At 48.8% G+C, this 20170-nt stretch overlaps 2 protein-coding genes, 1 long non-coding RNA gene and 1 other non-coding gene across 37 annotated transcripts in view; 3 read left to right on the plus strand and 1 right to left on the minus strand.

Moving 5' to 3' along the window:
• UBAP2L (ubiquitin associated protein 2 like) overlaps positions 1-16219 on the plus strand; it is a 41430-nt gene extending 25211 nt beyond the window's left edge. For 12 of the 28 annotated variants that reach the window (XM_072829660.1, XM_072829666.1, XM_072829676.1 and 9 more), the window contains 16 exons: positions 425-702; positions 1263-1435; positions 2390-2579; positions 3268-3322; positions 3822-3996; positions 4325-4397; positions 5204-5399; positions 5480-5568; positions 6586-6639; positions 7255-7336; positions 8054-8271; positions 8762-8867; positions 13361-13428; positions 14167-14364; positions 14759-14809; positions 15630-16219. In XM_072829660.1, coding sequence (XP_072685761.1) covers positions 425-702; positions 1263-1435; positions 2390-2579; positions 3268-3322; positions 3822-3996; positions 4325-4397; positions 5204-5399; positions 5480-5568; positions 6586-6639; positions 7255-7336; positions 8054-8271; positions 8762-8867; positions 13361-13428; positions 14167-14364; positions 14759-14809; positions 15630-15725 — 2102 coding nt within the window. In that variant the 3' untranslated portion in view covers positions 15726-16219. Of the gene's footprint in view, positions 1-424; positions 703-1262; positions 1436-2389; positions 2580-3267; positions 3323-3821; positions 3997-4324; positions 4398-5203; positions 5400-5479; positions 5569-6585; positions 6640-7254; positions 7337-8053; positions 8272-8761; positions 8868-10232; positions 10632-13360; positions 13429-14166; positions 14365-14758; positions 14810-15629 lie in introns of those variants that run through there. The other 16 variants (XM_072829684.1, XM_072829685.1, XM_072829688.1 and 13 more) reach the window with 4 other exon arrangements.
• Positions 363-17453, minus strand: LOC140635300 (uncharacterized). 3 transcript variants are annotated; one of them, XR_012032653.1, is made up of 5 exons: positions 16691-17453; positions 16215-16587; positions 10490-10684; positions 3855-5421; positions 363-730 (listed from the first exon to the last, which is right to left on the minus strand). It is a non-coding gene; the product is annotated as an uncharacterized lncRNA (long non-coding RNA). The 3 variants fall into 3 exon arrangements; XR_012032652.1 differs by having other exon boundaries at positions 16215-16454; positions 16691-17452; XR_012032651.1 differs by having other exon boundaries at positions 16215-17453.
• Positions 7043-7179, plus strand: LOC140636124 (small nucleolar RNA SNORA58). Its single transcript, XR_012033444.1, has one exon. It is a non-coding gene; the product is annotated as a small nucleolar RNA SNORA58 (small nucleolar RNA).
• Positions 17013-20106, plus strand: HAX1 (HCLS1 associated protein X-1). 5 transcript variants are annotated; one of them, XM_072829702.1, is made up of 8 exons: positions 17013-17141; positions 17310-17455; positions 17709-17968; positions 18138-18331; positions 19204-19255; positions 19383-19489; positions 19615-19705; positions 19854-20106. In XM_072829702.1, exons 3-8 carry the CDS (start codon positions 17734-17736, stop codon positions 19937-19939), a joined length of 765 nt encoding a protein of 254 aa, XP_072685803.1. In that variant the 5' UTR covers positions 17013-17141; positions 17310-17455; positions 17709-17733; the 3' UTR covers positions 19940-20106. The 5 variants fall into 5 exon arrangements, with proteins under 5 accessions (XP_072685803.1, XP_072685799.1, XP_072685798.1 ...); XM_072829698.1 differs by lacking the exon at positions 17310-17455 and having other exon boundaries at positions 17068-17243; XM_072829697.1 differs by lacking the exon at positions 17310-17455 and having other exon boundaries at positions 17085-17243; positions 17709-18007.
• The last annotated feature ends 64 nt before the right edge of the window (positions 20107-20170 follow it).

Here is a 20170-nt window from a genome sequence, read left to right on the forward strand (position 1 = left end):
AAGAGTTGAGACTCAGTATGTCTTTATCAAAATTAGATACATACATAGTTGTAGTCTTCAGTTGCCCTGGGGTTTTTTTAGATTCTCCCTAGATTGGTTTTTAGTGTTTGAAAACAACATGTTACCTTTGAAAAGGTTCACGGACTTGACCATTTTAGAATTTTACACTCTAAATATGGGCATTTCCTGGGCTCCTTCTTACACAGGCAGGGTAATAGCACTGATTCCATTAACCTATACTTAGAACGGATATGATCCAGTGATTGTCACTTTTAGAAATGAGAGTAAATCCTAAAAGAGAACCTGTTTATATGGGGTACTGAATCTTTAAGGCCTTATTTTGTAGCTCTAGAGCAGGATAATAGCATTTTATTGAGGTTTATTAGCATCTCTGGCCTTACACATACTGGGTTTCTTCATGCAGATTTGAAGAACCCAAATGATTCAACAGTGCACAGCCCCTTCACCAAACGCCAGGCTTTCACCCCATCTTCAACCATGATGGAGGTGTTCCTTCAGGAGAAGCCATCCGCAGTGGCTACCTCCACAGCTGCACCTCCACCCCCCTCTTCTCCTCTGCCAAGCAAATCCACCTCGGCCCCACAGATGTCTCCCGGGTCTTCAGACAACCAGTCCTCCAGTCCACAGCCGGCTCAGCAAAAATTGAAACAGCAGAAGAAAAAGGCCTCCTTGACTTCAAAGGTATTTGAATTTTTGAGATGGGTGTCATCTGAGGGCAAAAGGGATGCGGGATTAGAGAATTGAGAGTCTAAGGGGATAGGCTGTGGATCCCTGGGTGACTCAGCGATTTAGCGCCTGCCTTCAGCCCAGGGAGTGATCCTGGAGTCCTGGGATCGAGTCCCATATCCGACTCCTGCATGGAGCCTGCTTTTCCCTCTGCCTGTGTTCTCTGCCTCTCTCTCTCTCTCTCTCTCTCTCTCTCTCTCTCTCATATGAATAAATAAACATTAAAAAAAAAGGGGAGGGGGGATCCCTGGGTGGCGCAGCGGTTTGGCGCCTGCCTTTGGCCCAGGGCGCGATCCTGGAGACCCGGGATTGAATCCCACGTCGGGCTCCCGGTTCATGGAGCCTGCTTCTCCCTCTGCCTGTGTCTCTGCCTCTCTCTCTCTCTGTGTGACTATCATAAATAAATTAATTAAAAAAAAAAGGGGGGGGGGGAGTCTGCATATTTGAAGGAGAAATTTTTTTTTTTATTAGTCCTATAGTAAGGTTGTAATAAAACCATTACTTTTACTTTACAGATTCCTGCTCTGGCTGTGGAAATGCCTGGCTCAGCAGATATCTCAGGGCTAAACCTGCAGTTTGGGGCATTGCAGTTTGGGTCAGAGCCTGTCCTTTCTGATTATGAGTCCACCCCCACCACGAGCGCCTCTTCAAGCCAGGCTCCAAGTAGCCTCTATACCAGCACGGCCAGGTAGAAGAAACATCAATTTTAAGAGTTTAGTTCTTGAGCTTCTACTACTTTTTCTGAGTCTCTTGCTGATTCCTATAACTCTGAAGAGGCCCAGCCTCTGACTGAGCGAAGGAAAAGTAGCCCGATTGTATTTTGTGAAGCATTTCGAAATAAACAGATGGAAATACACCACTAGGGTACTTCTGGAGTGTCCATGCCCAGTTCTGAAGAGGCATGTGTAGCACCTTTAACGGGAGGACCTTGGCATCTGGCTAATGATGCTTTTGGCACATTTGGTCCTTTGGTGTGGGCTTTATGCCAATGAAGGGTGTGACTGGCCTACTAGGGAATATATAGTATTGATATAGCATATAAGTTAAAGGAAACCTTTCCTGCCTTCTCTGATAACTTTTAGGGGAGGGCCAACATAAGCAATAGAAAATCCTGGAGGAATTTCTGGGACTAGGCTGTTTTCCTCAGTACTTTGAATTTAAAAATACAGGTATTAAGCCCTAGCGAATCATAACTGCCATTAATGCATGTGAATATTTTAAAAGTTCTTCTCAGGGGAGTTCTACTTGATATCTAATAGGGGTATTGAGAGAGCCGGGGTCTCAGAATTCCTTAAAATGAATATGAGTAAAAGGTAACTTTTCCTGTGCTTAGGGTTCACGTTAGGATATATCAAAGGAAAAAAAAAAAGGATATATCAAAGGAGTCAGAGTAGTCCTTTCTACTTTGGCCTCTTTTTCTTACGGGTGTAAGAATGTAGGTGAACTGTTTTAGGTTAGACCCCTGACTCTGTAGGATGTGGAATACCTATGGTTGTCAGGAGAAAATCGTTTATTTGTTGCTAGAAGTTTTCTTTCTGAATGTAATGGAATTACTATTATAGAAGATCTCCGCCATTTCCTTGTTACCAGTGGGTCTGTTCTGCTTCATTTCTCTGAGACTTTCCTTCTGCATTCCCCACAGTGAATCTTCATCCACAATCTCATCTAACCAGAGTCAGGAATCCGGTTATCAGAGCGGTCCAATTCAGTCGACAACCTATACCTCCCAAAATAATGCTCAGGGTCCTCTGTATGAACAGAGGTCCACACAGACTCGGCGATACCCCAGCTCGATCTCCTCATCACCCCAAAAGGACCTGACTCAGGCAAAGGTAGTGGGTTTACAAGTCCCTGGGTGCTAGTTAGGACAGTATTGGGCAAAGACTCTTCAGTGTCTCTCTCTTCTTGACAAATGGTGCTGGGATATCTCAGAAGTGCTGACTGAGAAGCTGAAACCACATTTCTGTGATTGGTGAAATTAAAAAGTTCTTTTCAGCAAACCTAGAGATTCAGAGCCAGAAAACCATTCTCTTTGCAGTAAAGATTCCTTCTCTATGGTAGAATCAGTGTCAAATAATTGTTTACTTTTTTGAGACGATCTGAGTGCTGGACCCCTGGGTGTCTATCAGTAGATACCTTGCTGACCCAGCAAGGGGACAGCATGTCCCAGGGTGCTGTGGAGGGACAGTCATGTGCAGCCAGAAACTGGCTGGTTTGGCTGAACTGACATACTTCCTGTCCTCCCCCAGGGCCCTGGACTTAGGCCTTCCCTGTGTCTCCTCTGGGTTTGTGACCTCTTGAGCAGTTTAGGGGTTGTCTTTGCTGCCATGGGTCACAAAGGATTGGTGTACCTTGTTTTCGTTCCCATTTTAAATTCTTGTAGTTTTGTTTGCTAGTCTTTGTTCTGTTAATTCTTTAGTTAGCTTGCAGATTTATTAATGGAAATTGAGCTGAGTCAGTGTTAACTTGACCTGTTTACTTGAGTTTGTCTCTTCCTTACTCCTCTGTTTTTTGTCCCAGAATGGCTTCAGCTCTGTGCAGGCCACGCAGTTACAGACCACGCAATCTGTTGAAGGTGAGTGTTCTCTAGACATTTGCCTCTACATTCTAGTATTTTTCTTCCTCTCTTAGTATTTTTGCTTTTCTTAGATTATAGTGAGAAGAGCCTGGCTCTTCTGGTTATACTTTTCATTTGGTTCTGCTTTGCTATTTAATAGCAAACAAACCTAAGTTTTTCTGTGTTTTAGAACAATGATAACACCCTTGGCTCCTTTGTTGGGTAAATGAGATCAGTGCTCTGAAATGCTTGGAATTTAGAAAAAAAAAAAAAAAAAAAAAGAAAGAAAGAAAGGAAAGAGAGAGAGAGAGAAAGAAAGAAAGGAAGAAAGGAAGAAAGAAAAGAAAGAAAAGAAAAAGGAGAGAGTCAACCTAAACACATACGGTCCATTATTAAATAACTCAACACTTTTAGCTTGGGGACAGCCTAGGACTCCCATGAACAGGAGTTATCTCTTCACTTCTCATAGACACTCCTCTTCCTCTGATGAGGTGAATTATTTATGCTTTATTTCTAGGTGCTACAGGCCCTGCAGTGAAATCTGACTCACCTTCTGCTCCTGGCATCCCCCCTCTCAGTGAAACCGTGTCTGCAGCTTCCTTACTGACAACAGCCGGTCAACATTCATCATCGTTGGGTGGCTTGAGCCACGGTGAGGAGAGTCCAAATACTACCACCACACAACACAGCAGGTGATTTGGGTTACGGCTGGACGCTGGGGTTGGGAAGGGTGGTATTGGCTCCCTGCCTCGGTCCTGCCCTTGCTGCCTGGTGGGGGCCACATTAGTGAGGTGGACGACTTGAAAGCTGTGGGAAGCAGAAGCAGAGGAGGCCTGTCCTCCTTTCTCAGCAGCCACTCTCGTTCTGTCTGCTGCCCACCTTTGGCTGGCCACAGTGCTACCCACGATCTCAGGCTTCTTTGGTCCCATATTCTGCCTTATCTCCTCGTCTGTGTTCCTGACAGAAGCTCCCAGTCAAATAATCATAGCACTGTGGCTGATGGCAACCTCTTCTTTGCAGCACATTATCCACACAGCAGAATACCCTTTCGTCATCCACATCTTCGGGGCGCACTTCTACATCCACTCTTTTGGTAAGTGTGATGCTGCAAAAGAGAACATGTGGTTTTCTTGCACTTAGAACTCTCCAATTCTAAGACTTCTGAAGAAATGATTCTTGGAAATCTCTTCACGAGGTGGCAAAATGATCATTGATCTCAGGTTGCGGGAATGGAATAAAAGGATGTTGGGAGGCAGGAGAATCAAGAAATACTAGAGAGCTGTGAGCCAGTTCTCCAAACCCTGGATGTGACTCTTGAGTCTTTATGTGACTTTTTCTTTGCTATTCTTCTCAACACTGAAGTGGGTAGGGCTTTGTGTGCTCTGGTAAATGCTGTAGGGACGCCCCTTTCTCACTGCTACAGCATTCTCATTCCTTGGTCTGAGTATGCTGAACATGGCTACTAAAAGTCATGTGTGAGTCTGAGCATCCTTTGAAAGTGCAGGCCAGATGAAAGCTTTTGACCAAATAATTAATTTCGCTATTGTGATTTGGAACAACCATTTGTGGAATTAGGCTGAGATGGTAAGGAAGACTCATTCTGGGCAAAGGTGTCTGGTTTGCCAGAAACCAAGGGGAAGATAGTGCTGAGGCTTCCTGAAAAGTCTTTTTCCTTAAATATAAATATTCTCCTTGATGAGTCTTGGGGAATGGGTAGCTGGAGGATAATTTGTAATTTCTTCTAATTCCTTTGGCAGAGGGCACCCTGTACTCTGCCTCAGCTTTTTAAATTGGAAAGCTGATACGCTCTCACCAACAGAAGGGAGTGTGCATCTCTTCTGACCTGTTTTGCTAATCACTGTTTCCTCCTCCTGTCTTCCACTGCTCCCCCTTTTTAAGCACACAAGCGTGGACAGTGAGGCGAACCTCCATTCTTCCTCCAGCACTTTTTCCACCACATCCAGCACGGTTTCTGCGCCTCCCCCAGTGGTCAGTGTCTCTTCCAGTCTCAACAGCGGCAGCAGCTTGGGCCTCAGCCTCAGCAGCAATTCCACTGTAACAGCCTCGACTCGGAGCTCAGTTGCTACAACTTCAGGTAGAAGGTGGATGGCATTCGTCTGGGACAGAGGAGAGAAGTAATTGTGTGACAGGATACAAATGTGGTTTCTCTTTTAGGAAAAGCTCCTCCCAACCTCCCTCCTGGGGTCCCGCCATTGTTGCCTAATCCGTACATTATGGCTCCTGGGCTGTTACATGCCTATCCGGTAAGTGAGACGATGTACCTTCTCCAGAAGGTGAAGGTGGGTGGCCACTCTAGAGAGGAAGGACTAAACAAAAGCCATTTCTTCTATTTGTATTTTCTGTGAGTGAAACACAGATTCTGGGCCTCTGAAGCCAAAGGCCAGATTGCCCACCTGGAATCCCTTTTTGTTTTCTCGGAGAATATTTTCTCTGGTTGGATTGATTCCCTGTCTTGGAGGGTCTGTGCTGGCTTTGACTAGTCAGAGCAGAGTTCCCTGACCTGATATCTGGGACTATCTAAGAGGGGCCGATGGACAGTGGTAGCTGTTTGCCCTGGGGCATCTTCCGTCAAATCCGTGGATTCAGTGTCTATTAAGATGAAGCGTATTTATTTGAAATGTTTAAAAAGATATCTGTTCTTGCTCCTCAGTGTAGGTGAATGTCATACAGAGGAAACATCCATTTTACATGTTTTTTAACAATAAACATAACTTAGTAGCTATATGTTACAGAAAATGAGTAAAATGTGAATTCTTTCTGAAAGAGATAATTTTAAGTATTTATTCATTCATGAGAGACATATACAGAGAGGCAGAGACACAGAGGGAGAAGCAGGCTCCCCACAAGGAGCCTGATGTGGGACTTGATCCTGGATCCCAGGATAATGCCCTGAGCTGAAGGCAGACATTCCACCACTGAGCCACCCAGGCATCCCAGGGAAAGCCTTAGGACCTTTTCCCAAATCACTTAATCTCTTTGTATTTCACTTCTTTCCTCTTAAACGAAACTGAAAGAAGTAATCTATATCCTATTCTTCCTAAAAATGACTTAGCTCTGGGTGCCTGGGTGGCTCAGTGGTTGAGCCTGTGGGGAGCCTGCTTCTCCCTCTGCCTTTGTCTCTGCCTCTCTCTGTCTCTCTCATGACTAAATAAAATATTAAAAAAAAAAAAAAATGAATGGCTTAGCTTGTCTCTTAGCACTTGGTTTGCTCCTATGGTAACCAGTTCCTATTAATATTGTTACGTGTTTGTATTTTCTAGCCACAAGTATATGGTTATGATGACTTACAGATGCTTCAGACAAGGTTTCCCTTGGTGAGTATGTGATGTAGAGCTTAAGAAAAGAAAGTGATTTTCACCTTACTGTTGAGAGGATTATTGTAGGTGTTCAGTTGATAACTCACAGGCTTAGCTCTCCCCAGCCTGTACCCTCCATGTGCAAACTTTGGTTCAAGATCTCTTAGAATACAGGGACTTGGGAAGTGGTTTTAACAGAAGATAACTTTCCTTTTTTTAATTGGTTGTGACTTCCTCGAAGTAAACAAGTTTTAAGCTAAGGTATAGCTCAGAGTTCTCTGGAGCTCTCTGGATGCTTTTTATGTATCAGGCCCTTTGAATTACAGAAAGACTAGTTATTTTTCAGTAGTAGATTCTTAGGGATAGTACCTAAAGATTTGAGAATATTTTTGGTTCTGTTGGACTTGATGTATTTCCTGGTGAGCATACCCGTAGACCTCGTCTGACTGTGCTTGTGGCCAGGCGAGGGGGACAGTGTATGCAAGAGTAACTTGGAGTTTGTGCCAGGTCTAGCCAGCTAAATCAGTAGCTGGATAAATTGCAGCACTCCCAACATTCTGCCTCTTAACCCTGTGCTGTTACTCATGCTGGGGAGTGGCATTGAGTGTCTGCTCTTTGATTTCTCTCTTCTAGGATTACTACAGCATCCCATTTCCCACGCCCACCACTCCACTGACTGGGAGGGATGGTAGCCTGGCCAGCAACCCTTACTCTGGTATGGTTGGGATGGAGCCGAATGAAGGGAGAATGTGTTGGGATTGGTGAATAGCAAGAAAGGACCCATTTCTCACTTTAAGACCTTTGGCAGAAGGTATAGAGCAGATGTGATGAATCAGGGTGGGTAGATTTGCAATGCTGCTGAAGATTGAGATTTCCTTCTCTTCCTGCTTTGTCGCCTCCCTGAAGTTCCGAAGTAATACCTTGACTTAGTTTTCTCTGCCATTCTCCAGTTTTTTCCAGGAAGTACAGTGCTTGAACTGGCCTTCCTTTGCCCCTCTTTGCTCCTCTTCCCTGCTCACAGTGGTAGTCTCGTTGCCTTGCTAAGCCATGATCCTTTTTATGCCTGACAGGTTGTCCTCTTTGACCTATCGTTTTCCCTGTTACTATTCTGAGTCCAGCAAAGAGTGTTCTTTGAGGGGAAGCAGGGGAAGGTGGGAAGGGTGGGGGATGAAGGATAGGAATGGATAGGGAAATCATGCAGGAGCTTTGATCTGGGGGCCTGTCTCCCACAGGACGGTACAGGCATCCGACATTTGGCTCAACTTTGCACTGTGCTGTGTGCTCAGTGGTGCCACATGTTGCTGCAAGGAAACGTAATTCAAAGAGTCTTGGATCAGGGTCTTCTGGAATCTTGTGAAGCCAAGAGAAGGAAATTTGCTTTAGGGTCAGGGGTGAAGGAAGTAGCAGGTACATTTAGCTTCTTCTGTCATAGGTGACCTCACAAAGTTTGGCCGTGGGGATGCCTCCTCCCCGGCCCCGGCCACAACCTTGGCCCAACCCCAACAGAACCAGACGCAGACTCACCACACCACACAGCAGACATTCCTGAACCCGGCGCTGCCTCCTGGCTACAGTTATACCAGCCTGCCATACTACACAGGGGTTCCGGGCCTCCCCAGCACCTTCCAGTATGGGCCTGCTGTGTTCCCTGTGAGTACCTGGCCTTGGCCTTTCCTTGTGGCCATGAAGAGTCCCAGCTTCCCAGACACTGTCCTAGCTGCCTTCAAGGCTATATGACTTTTTAATAATGGATGAGGAGAAGTAGAAATAGTTCCCCCTTTGGCCTGTTTCTGGCCTGGGGATGGGAGGGGGGCTGGAATTGGTGGTATTGGGATAGAGGTTACCTGTTCTCCGTTCTCTAAAGAGGGGATGTGACACCATACAGATGTGTCCCCTGGACTGCCCTTCTTCCCTGCTGCCACTCGCCCCTTTCTCTTCCTTCAGGCAACCATTTTGTGACTTCACTGGTAGATTTTATAAAGCTCCATAGGGAGCTCTATAAAGCTTATTTCACTAAGCAGACTGATCAGCCTGCCTCAGGATGGTAGCTGTCTGAATGCCTGATTCCTGGAGTAGGACAGGTCGGGGGAAAGGCTCACTGTCACCGTGTCACCTCACTCCTGGCCCTTTTGCTCTCTAGGTGGCTCCTACCTCTTCCAAGCAGCATGGTGTGAATGTCAGCGTGAATGCATCGGCCACCCCTTTCCAACAGCCAAGTGGATATGGGTCTCATGGATACAACACTGGTAAGCTTACCTTGACCTGGGCTGTCCATAATGGTTATAGGATGTGACTGAAGGAGTTTTAGGGAGGAAGATGTGCTGCTTGAGAAAACAGGGTTGGTGAAGTGTGCCACTAGCAGCTCCATGTAAGATTTTTCATGTTTGGCTGATATGGGTGTCTATCTGAGCAGCACCAGCGGAGATGCTTAACGTTAAAACACATGTCCAGCACTCATGATGGGAATGCCCTGGGGCATGTGTTGGCTGTTAGAATATGTTGGCTGACCTAAACGTTGGGCGGGAAGCAGAGCCAAGGGCCCCAGTATTTCATGGAGATGTCAGTGGAGGTACGTGTTAGGATGTTTGGTAGTGGTAGTACAGAAGCAGAGGTGCTTCCTGAATAGCAGAGTTGGGTGGGTTTGGCATACACTCCTTTTCTCATGCAACCCCTTTCCGTTCCCTATTTGGGAGATCTAGGATGTGCAGAGAAAAGCATGGGTTGTGAATGGTCAACACAGGGAGAGCTGGACCTTAGAATCCCTTGTTTGTATGGTTGGTTTCTTGGCAAGGTCTGTTTGCACATTTGATGGCAGGAGGAAAATGCAGAAATCCTCTCAATGGGCACTGACCGGAAAGATACCCAGTCTGTCCCCTGCTCCTATACCTGACACCTGCACTCCGCTTCTGGAGGACAGGGACTAAGGAGTCGTTTTTGAATAAAACCGTGCCATCTACTTTTGTCCATGATTTGTAGACAAATATGGGGAAGAGGTTGTTGGAGTTGCAGAGAGTTGGGGTTGGGGGTTTTTCAAAATTCTAAGCTCACTTACGTGTTCATGGTGATTTGGATGGAGCTGCATCTGTGTTCTTACCCCTGTGTGGGCTCCAGGTGGGTCAGTTGCCCAAGGTTTTCCCTAATTGGGGAACTGAGCTGAGCACGGAGGGCAGTAGGCCTGGGAACTAACCTAACCGCGAGGTGGAGCTGTGAGCTGTGTCGGAGCACTCTGGGTGAGTCTGGATTTAACCTGGAGAAATCCTGGCCTGCCTCACTCCTTGGAGCTGCTTCTCTCACTGAGCAAGATGCACCCTAATCCTTGGTGGGGAGGATTATAAGCTCTCTGGACTTGGAATGGCCCCATTCTCAGAACATTAGATTTAAGGTTTAGTTGGACCAGATTCAAGAATTTTAAGAGGTAGGTGATTGATAACATAAGAGAGTGGCAAACCTCATTCTGGAAATCTTAGTTTCTTATCTCCCTTAAGATTTCAGAAATCTACTGTAACAGTTTTTTGAGCACCCCCAGTTCCCAACCCCACAGAGGGCTCTTGTCATCCCATTCCGCATCAACCTCTAAATTCATTTATTTTTATGTATTTGATTCCTTTTAGGAAGAAAATATCCACCCCCTTACAAGCATTTCTGGACGGCAGAGAGCTAATTTGGCCCAAGGCTGGGGGCTATGTTTTGTGTGTGTGTATAAATTTGCACTGAAGTCTTGTTTCAGAAACCAGACCACTGAGGAGAGCCTGCTGAGCTGAGGCCATGGCCTGCGTGGCTTGGGGAAATGAGTTGGTGGATACCTTCTGGGCTTTGAACTTGCCCTTCCCCCATTTCCCTCTCCCCCATGTGTCTGACCCTGTCTTACCCATTTCGAGTTCAAGCGGTGCAGCACCTCCGAAGCATCAATGCACACACCTGCTGTTGCTTTTGATTCTGGAAGGCATGTAGTTTCAACTTGTAACAAAATATTTGTAGTCTTCAATAAACTGTGGTATTTCTTTAGCTAACTCTGGCGTTCTTTCCGTGCATGTCTTTCTGGACACTAGGAGCCAATGTTGTGCTGTGGATGAAAGGGGGGGCGGGGGGGGCTTTTCAATCAAATCCCAGCATAGCCAAAGAACTATTAACTTCTCGTCATGGTGATTTTATGAAGGGGGGCGAGGGGCAGCAGCCTGTTTCCAACCCTTTGATTGATCAGTAAAGAAAGCTATTTGTAGAAAATCCCTGATTCTCCCTGCTTATTACAGCTCTTCACTTTTCCACTCAGCTCTTTCCCTGGTCTCTGACGTGAGCAGAGGGAAAGGACAGAAACCGCTTGGAGTGTCCTGTCATGGTGAAAGGCAGAAGAGGTGGTTTTCAGAGCTGGTTTAGGGAAGTGGCTTCCAAGGGCCTTGGCCAGGTGGCTGGTTGAGATCTGATGAAGTCTTTAGTGACCAGCTAGTTGATGACTCAGGCTGTGTACACTGTGCTAGCCTGCAACATCGTTCTTATTCTTTATCCCTTGGTAGGCTTTTCAGGGATTGTGGAGTACTCGTGGTTTTGCACTTGTGGGTGTAGCTAAGGATGCGTGGGAGACGTTTGCTTAGACGACTCCTTGACTATGGAAATTCTTATCCTCACTCAGTCTAATTACTAGTACACCTCACCCCTTTGTTGACAGTTACCTTGTAGGCTGAGAACACCACCCTTTGTTCATTGGAAACCCAGATACCCCATTCCCCTAGAGGCTGCCATGCTGGGAGACGTTAGTTCTCGTTTCTCCTCCACTGTCCACATCATGTCAGTGTGGTCTTCACTGCTTGGGAGTGGGGGATAGATGAGATGTTGACTGTTGGAAGGAAAGCTCTAGTCTGATGAGCTTTCTCATAACTGGTGAAGGGTAAGTGGGGAAGCTGACAGCTATTCCATTAGTGCTCACACTCAGGCTGTTAGGGCTGCTACACTGTCGTCTCATCCTGCATCTCTAGTCCCTTTAACCACCCAGACTACAGCCTCAGGCCTAGAAGCTGGATGTTAACTAGTCCAGACTCTGGAAAGAATGAAACCGGGGTGGGGGGCACTCCAGAACTAAACTCCTCCCTGCTACCCAGCTCTAGAAACCAGTAGGCCTTTTCTCCCATCCAGTGTGGTGGGGTGACCCTGGGTGTCTGCAGGGTGTTTGAACTTTTGTGTCTTTGATTTCCTTCAAAAACGTTATTTGTATCCTGTCTGTACTGCCTCACTCTCAGCCCTTCCACACAGACCTTCCCAGTGGCCTAGTCTTTTCCATAAATGAACTGTTCTTAATGCCTATCACCCATTAAGAGGGAAGGGGAAGATCTACCCCATCGGTCCCTGGGTCGACCCCTTTTATTTCAGGGCCTTTGAAGTGATGGGGCCGTATTTCTCAGGCTGTTTCCATAGTTCTGTTCTTTTTCTTGGCTCCTCCACCAAACCATCTAGACTTGTGCTATGAAAGAAAGATCCTGCAGCGGCTATCCAAAGGGGGCTTAACTTTTTGAAGGCTGCCTTTGTCCTAGGCATTGGGGGGATTGGGGTTCTGGAGTTTGAAGGGGGAACTGCTATTGAGTTATGGGGGAATTTGTGATTTGGTCAGTTTATAGACAGTGCTTCTAAAATACTCTTCCATCAAAGTGCCCCTCCCAGCCGGAGAGAAGGATCAAGGACACAGGCTGAAATGCAGTTTTTCTGGTTTCATTTTATCTCCTGTGATGAGACTGAATGTTTCCTTAAAAGTGTGCTTTAAATTCCAAATTAAATGGAGTTATTTTTCCTCAAATCTTGGCATAAAATCTCTCTAGTAAGATGCTGGATTATTTTATCTGATTACTTTTTCCTGTCTCCCTGACCCATGGCCCCATACCTGAGAGTAGTTATATGTATTTCAGTTTAGGGAGTAGAAATTAAAATGAGGAATGGTACTGCTTTAGTTTCCTTTAGGTGGTGGTAGTGGTAGGAGGGAGTTCACCAGGAAATGTGCAGGTTGGTGGGAGTATGGATCAGAGCCCGTGTCTAATGGAGAAGCTCAAGTTGTAAACAACGAGGATGTCAGGTTTTGTGTTCCACATAGACTGTAGGAGATAGCCTACCCCCACTGCCTTCCTAACCCCCTCCCTTCCCCATGCTTAGGCTTAAATTAGTTAGCTGGAAGTGCACCTTTGCATCAGCTCGTTAAGTCAGAAGTACATAGCCGAGAAGAGCCAAGACTGGAGCAGCCGGGCCAGGGAAGCTGAGACTCCCAAGAACAGACCACGCTCTTGGGGCTGGACTGGATTGCTCCTTGAGCACTTTTCTTATGCTGTGAAAGCACAGATCCTGAGCCCAAAGGTCTCTTCTGAACAGGAAGAGCCCAGATTACCTATCTTAGGAGCAGGACTGGGTGGAGTCTGGGTGGGTTGATTTGAAATGGACATTAAAATTTTATTACATTTCTTTTCAGCTTTGGCACAAAAGTGTTTTGAAAACTATATGCTAGTGAGATTTGGCTATATCCACTTGCCCCACAAAAAGTAGCTCAGCTCACTTTCTCACATACATTCTCAGTACATAACCTGGAAAGGACAAGAGATTTGGGTCATGAGCTCTCATCTCTCTCGGTGCTGACCTGAGCTGGAAAAACAGACCAGAGTCCCCTTGCAGTGTGGTAACTAGAAAGGCCGCACACGCCATCTCCTTGTCTAGAGAGGGGCCAGCAGCGAGCCCAGCTAATCCTCCTGTCTGTTTCCTCCTCCCCCAGGTGTATCAGTCACCTCCAGTAACACGGGCGTGCCAGATATCTCGGGTTCTGTGTACTCCAAAACCCAGGTAGGTGCCTAGAAGTGGAAAGAGATGGGCATAGAGGAGGTGGTGTTGCAGTGACAGAAGTCCAGTGAACAAGCACGACCCCAAGAGGTGTAGGAAACCTGTCCTCGAAGATGAGTGGTCTCTAGATTTCAGTTTCTCAAAGAACTTTAAATTTAGCTCTCTGAGAAAGGCAAGAGAAGTGTGCCAGGAAGGTAAGGCGTGGCAGGTGGCTGTGATGTGTCTTGAGACTTACTGTGGCAACTGTCCTTTCTTTCCATACCACCAGCCTTTTTGCAACTTTCCAAGAGAATGGAATGAAGGGAAACTAGTTCCGTTCTTTGTAAAAACAAAAGGTGGGAACGGAAGAGTGCATCTGAACTATTAAGCCTGATACATGCAGTGTTCGGAGTTATGGTGGAGCACTTGGTGACCGAGACCTTTGCCACCAGGATGCCCGAGCTGCACGGTGGGGGTGGTTTGTGATGGTAGAGTCCCAGAGCACGCTCACAGCTGTCCTCTCCTGCTGTGCTGACAGCTGGGAGTCAGCACCCCTGGGTTATGTGTGAGCAAAGATCAGAATGAGTGAGTACTTCTCTCAGGATCCCACAGCCCTTGGAGAACAGAGCAGACCCGCTCACGTGCCTTTAGTGCTGCTGTTCTGCTGCATACTGCTCTTGGGGGGTGGGGGACTTGGGCTCTGAAACTCCAGGGCTTGGTTTGCTGACCCCTTTTACTGTCTCTCCCCATCCCTCTGGATAGCAGTCCTTTGAGAAACAAGGTTTTCATTCCGGTACTCCTGCTGCCTCCTTCAACTTGCCTTCAGCCCTAGGAAGTGGGGGGCCCATCAATCCGGCCACAGCTGCTGCCTACCCACCTGCCCCCTTTATGCACATTCTGACCCCCCATCAGCAGCCGCACTCCCAGATCCTCCACCATCACCTGCAGCAGGATGGCCAGGTAATAGCCCTCCCCCTCTCCTCTCCCTTCCTCTTCCTTCCTGTCCCCTACAACTGCCTCCCTTTCCTTCTCTTACCCTTCCTCACAACCACCTTCACCTACCCCTCCCAGCGCCAGCCATGGGCACACAGCACATACACACACAAGTGCACATAACACCAGCTGCCGGCAGAGGAGATGTCAGAGAAGGGGCCAGGCTGAAATTTCCTTTGGGGCCTTTCTCTTCTGCCTCCTATAACACAGCTGCCTCATCCCATCAGACCTGGGTCACGCCTCCCCTCCAACCTCTCCCAGCCTCCCCCATTCCCTGACATTGTAGCTTTCCCTTCTAATGGTGGAGTTCTATTGTCAAAGTTTGTCCCTTTATTTTCCATATATCCTGGTTCTGCCTCAGCTACCATATTTGCAGATGATTCTCTGTTGCCAGCGCCAGCAGGAGGAGCAGGTAATGAAACTGAATGATGATGTGCTTGAACCCACTCCTTTCCAGCCCCCATTTCACCTCCACAGCGTCAGGGAACTTGGAAAGGCTGCACGGTCACAGATCAGGACACACAAACACAGACACCTCGCTGAGCTCTCTGGCCTCCCATTCCTCTCTTGTCCTCCCTCCCCAGCGCCCTCTTTCTTTCTGCCCTTCCCTGACTCTGGAAGCACTTGGTTACTGGAATGGAAAGGATTCTTGGGGCAGCCTCTGGAGCCTGGGGCCTCAGACTGTCTCTCCTACCTCACCTGCAGTGGGCTCTCAGCTGTGCTCTGTGGTAGGGGTGGGGAGCTTGGGGTGGTACAAGTGACCTCTCCTCCATCACAGGTGGCTGAGGAGCTGGGATAAGACAGCTTTCCAAATTGAGGTATTCATGGGATTGATGAAAATGAAATCTCCGTGTGATCACTCCTCTCCAAGAGGCTGTGATTCTCTCTAGAGAGAGAGAGCCTTTTCTCAGAGCAGTGTAGGTGGGAGTGGAGGGAGAAAGTGGAATTGAAAGTGGGGAGAACTCATTCACTGTCTTGTCTCCAAAAGGTATTCTGCCGTCTTTATGTTGTTCCCCTGTTCAAAGCTTGAAAATGCTCTCTTCCATGTCACAGGTCCTCTAGCACCTATAGAAACCAAATTTTCTGTGGTGGGGAAGTAAACTTCAGAGTCATTTCTAAGCAAGGGGAGTGGGAGAGCAAGACAGTTTCCAGAGCTCTACCTGCAGATGTCACAGATTTGTCCCACTAACCAGACACCTTTTTCCTCCTCCTCATCATCCCATTCCCTGCAGACGGGCAGCGGGCAACGTAGCCAGACCAGCTCCATCCCGCAGAAGCCCCAGACCAACAAGTCTGCCTACAACAGCTACAGCTGGGGGGCTAACTGAGGCCTGACCCCCCTCCTGCCCGGCAACCACGGAAACGGCATCAGAGAGAGAGGAAGGGGGGGTTCCGCTGCCCCTACCTCCAGTGTCCCACCCTATGCCTCAGCTTCATGTCTGTCCCGTCCCCATACCACCCCTACTCTGTTGTATGTATTATAGGATTTGTATTTTCTCCTTTTTTTTCCCCCTTTCCTCTCCTCCTCCCCCCTTGCATTCAAGATTATGAAACTTTGCTGTGGGCCCCGCCTTCCTTCTCCTCCTGTTCACCCTGGTGGTGTATAGGTGAGGTGGGGCAGGGGGACCCCCAAATATATATCAGCCCAACAGCCCTACGTCTCCTCCTTTATTATTAGGAAACAAAACAACAACAAAATGGCGTCATGAATATGAACAGCATTGTCAGATGAATTAGTTGAAGTGTTTTTTTTTTGTACTGTGTCCTCGAATTTAATGGATTAATGTGTCTTGTATATATAAAAAGAAAACCTCTACCTTCAGCCTCTGCCCGTTCTTGCTCATTCTAAGACAGTCTGGTCAGCCAGCTCGGTGAATGAATATTCCGTTCCAGCTGGGCCCCTGGCAGGCTCTGGAGGCCCCAGAATAAAGAGAGCTTCTGCCTTCACCTGCCCTGCTGGGATTCCCTCTCCTCCTTCCCCAGGGGCTTCACAGCCTAGAAGGAGCTGCTGCAAATTTTCATTTCCTCCAGAAGCTGCTTCCTCTGCAGATTTCAGGCTGTGACAGGAATGGACAGCAGACACAGGGTAGAAAGCTGGAGAGTGGGTTTGGGGAGCGGTCGTGTACTGTAGATGGTCCAGGACAATGGTGGGGGGGCATGCAGTTCCTGCTTCTTGAGTGCTGCCGGCCCCTTGAAAAGGAGGGGTCAGGAGACCAGGGCCGGGGTGCAGGGAGGGTGGGGGCGCAGGAAAGGAAAGGCTTGAAAGTCAGGGGGCAGGCAGAGGGTTACTTACAGCTCCAAACTCCTCCCCCGGCAAAGCTTACGGGATTTCCCCGGCTCTCTTGCCAAGCCTGTGCCTGCAGGCTGCAGAGCCTGCCTAGGGCAGCTAGTATCGGTCACGGTCACCGCATGCCCGTTGGCCGGGGAGCGCCAAGTCCGAGCATCCCCAACCGACCCGTGGATTCAAACGCCGAGCCTGGAGCACCTGCCGCACCGGCTCGCTGGGCGGAGGCTGCCCCCTGGCGGCGGCGGCCGGTCCCGGGCAGGAAGGCGGCTTAGGGTTCCGGGCCCTCGCCCGCTCCCTTCGCGGGCAGGGGGTGCGGCTCGGGACCGGGCGGCGCCCCGCGCCGCCTGCGCCGAGCAGACGGTCGTGTTACGACAGCGTGCCGCGCCGCCTGCCTGCTTTCCGGCAGGCGGCCCGACGCTGCTCTCAACTTCCGGCGGCGGAGTGCAGCTGCGGCCAGGTGCGAATGGGCCTCGGTGGGGTCTGCAGGTTCGAGTCCCAAAACGGGGATGAGCTTCTTTGATCTCTTTCGGGGCTTTTTCGGCCTTTCTGGACCTCGGAGGTTAGAGTGGGTCGGGGTCGGACGAGGGTGGGGTCTCCTGAGGGGAGCTTGATCTCTGACACCCAGTTCTTGGGAAGCCGTCCTCTTCGTCACTCCTTCACCAGCTGCGGAGAGGACAGAAGTCAGCACACTGCGCACTCGCCCCGCGGCGGTCACCTGGGCGGCCGCTGAGAGGAGGACTAACCGCAGTTTAAGCCTTTCTCCAGTCTGGGGTGATGCAACAGGGGCCTGGGCGGGAGAAACAGTGGGGGCCGGGCGGGGGTGGGGCGCGGGGGGCGGGGGCACGGCCTGCCCGCGAGGTGAGGACCGACCCTGACACAGACGGAACCCCGACGGCGCCCCGCCAGCCTCACTCCCGCACCTCGGTGCGCAGACCTCTGCCCTTGGCTCCTCGGCCACCCGGAGCTGATTGTGCGGCCGAAGGTGTGGCTGAGATTCTGGTGCTCAATCTACCTTCACTCCCAGCCACAGAGATCCCTTTTTTGGAGGGATGACTCGAGATGAAGATGAGGACGATGAGGAAGAGGAGGAAGAAGCAGCCCCGTGGAGCCATGGGAGCTCGAGGTCTGAGGGTCCCCAGACCCCGGAGGAATTTGGCTTTGGCTTCACCTTCACTCCAGGAGGGATGCGTTTCCATGATAACTTCGGCTTTGATGACCTGATTCGTGATTTTAATAACATCTTCAGCGAGATGGAGGCCTGGACCTTGCCTTCCCGGCCTTCTGGTGTGTGGCTGCCCCTGGAGCACCTCTGGTTTCTCCTGGGTTAGTGGGTGAAGCCAGGAGCCTGAAGAGAGTAGTGGGGGTGGGAAGTGTGAGAAGAATGATAATATCAAGGCTGTGAGGAGCCCAGGTCCTCTCCCCCCCCCAGCATCCATCTGCCCCCTTTTCCCAGAACTTCCAGGTCCTGGTCCTGAATCAGAGACACCTGGTGAGAGACGACGGGAGGGACAGACACTTCGGGACTCAATGCTTAAGTATCCAGATAGTCACCAGCCCAGGATCTTTGGGGGGGTCTTGGAGAGTGATACAAGAAGTGAATCCTCCAAACCAGCACCAGACTGGGGCTCCCAGAGACCTTTTGGTCTGGTGAGTGCTTCTGGGCCCCAAGTGAGAGCCTGCAGGAGGTAACTAATAAAGCACAGACTGGAGCTTGTCAGAATCTAGCAAAGTTGGGTTGGGATCCTAGGTTCTCCACTGTCTAGTGTATTTATCTGTTTTCTCTATTAAGCTCCTTGTAGGATTGGGCGGAGGGGGCGCATGAGGGTGGGAGTTCAGCTTTTTTCTCTATTTTTTTTTATGACTTTTTAAAAAAAGGTTTATTTTATTTATTTATTCCTGAGAGAGAGATAGAGGCAGAGACACAGGCAGACGGAGAAGAAGGCTCCATGCAGGGAGCCCGATGCGGGACTTGATCCTGGATCTCCAGGATCACGCCCCGGGCTGAAGGCGGCGCTAAACCGCTGAGCCACCCGGGCTGCCATATAACTTTTTTTAAAGATTTTATTCATTTATTCATGAGAGACAGAGAGAGAGAAGCAGAGACACAGGCAGAGGGAGAAGCAGGCTCCATGCAGGGACGTGATCCCAGAGTCCTGAGATCCAGCCCCACATTGGGCTCCCTGCTCTGTGGGGAGTCTGTTTCTCCCTTTCCCTCAGCCCCTCCTGTACTCCCTGTCTCTCTCAAATGCGTAAAACCTTAAAAAAAAATCACCAGTCTGTATGATTCTGGGACAAGACGGATTGTTGGATAGGATAGAGTGTCAGTTGAGGAGAGCCTTTTGGTGGAAAGATAGATTGAACGGGTAGGACAGAGAAAGGGGTGAGTAAATAAAGCTATCCTGAGTGGAATCCTCTGTCCCAGGGGAAAAGTAGTTACGGAACTTAGGAATATTTTGGATTCTGTGACCTCTCAAGTTTCAGATTGAAAGGTATCATTTCACCTATTTTGCCTTCTACAGTTTGATGATATGTGGCCTGTGACCCCCCGTTCTAGAGCCAGAGAAGACAATGGTGAGTCTGGAGGGAGGGGACATTTAACGTACCCTTTGTTCTCTCTCCCTTACATTTCTTCTTGTCACACTTGGCCCCTTCTTTTCCTTTGGACTTTTGATTTCGTGTTTCCTCTCTGCCCTTCTAGATCTTGATTCGCAGGTTTCCCAGGAAGGCCTCGGCCCAGTTCTGCAGCCCCAGCCCAAATCCTATTTCAAGAGTGTCACGGTGACTAAGATCACTAAGCCAGATGGGGTGAGTTGGAAGAGGAGTAAAGGGAAATGTGGCCAGAGGATGCCATGGAAGAGCAATCTATATAAAGAAACCAGTGAGCTCACTTCTATTGATCTTAGAGATATGGTTGGGGTCTCTCCTTGTAGACAGTAGAGGAGCGCCGGACTGTGGTGGATAGTGAGGGCCGGACAGAGACCACAGTAACCCATCAAGAAGCAGATGGCAGTCCTAGAGATGGTAAGTAAAGTTTGTGAATCAAAAAGGTCCATCTCTTATTTCCTTGGGCAAAAAACACACATACTTTTTCAGCCTTTGATATTCTTCTCCTTGTCCACTGCCCATTCTTTTTCATTTAGTGTGTCTGTATGTATCACTTTCTCCTTAGATCCAGAATCACCAACACCTCCAGCCCTGGATGATGCCTATTCCATCCTGGATTTATTTCTAGGACGTTGGTTCCGGTCCCGGTAGCCTTGTTAACCCTCAGAGGCCTTCAGATCCTTTCCACCCTTCGCTCACTGTCAGTGGGCTTAGCTTCTCCTGCCACCTCAGGGTCTTGGGTGTATGGAACAGTGAGTTGGGGGTATGTCAGTATGTGACTCACCTAAACTGACCAATAAAACCTTTATTTATGCTAACTCCTTGGTCTTAGTTTTGTCTAGGCTGTTCTTCCCCCCCCCCCCCTTTTTTTTAAAGGCCTCC

The sequence above is a fragment of the Canis lupus genome, chromosome 6, assembly GCF_048164855.1.
Source record: "Canis lupus baileyi chromosome 6, mCanLup2.hap1, whole genome shotgun sequence".
NCBI classification, from domain to species: Eukaryota; Metazoa; Chordata; class Mammalia; order Carnivora; family Canidae; genus Canis; species Canis lupus.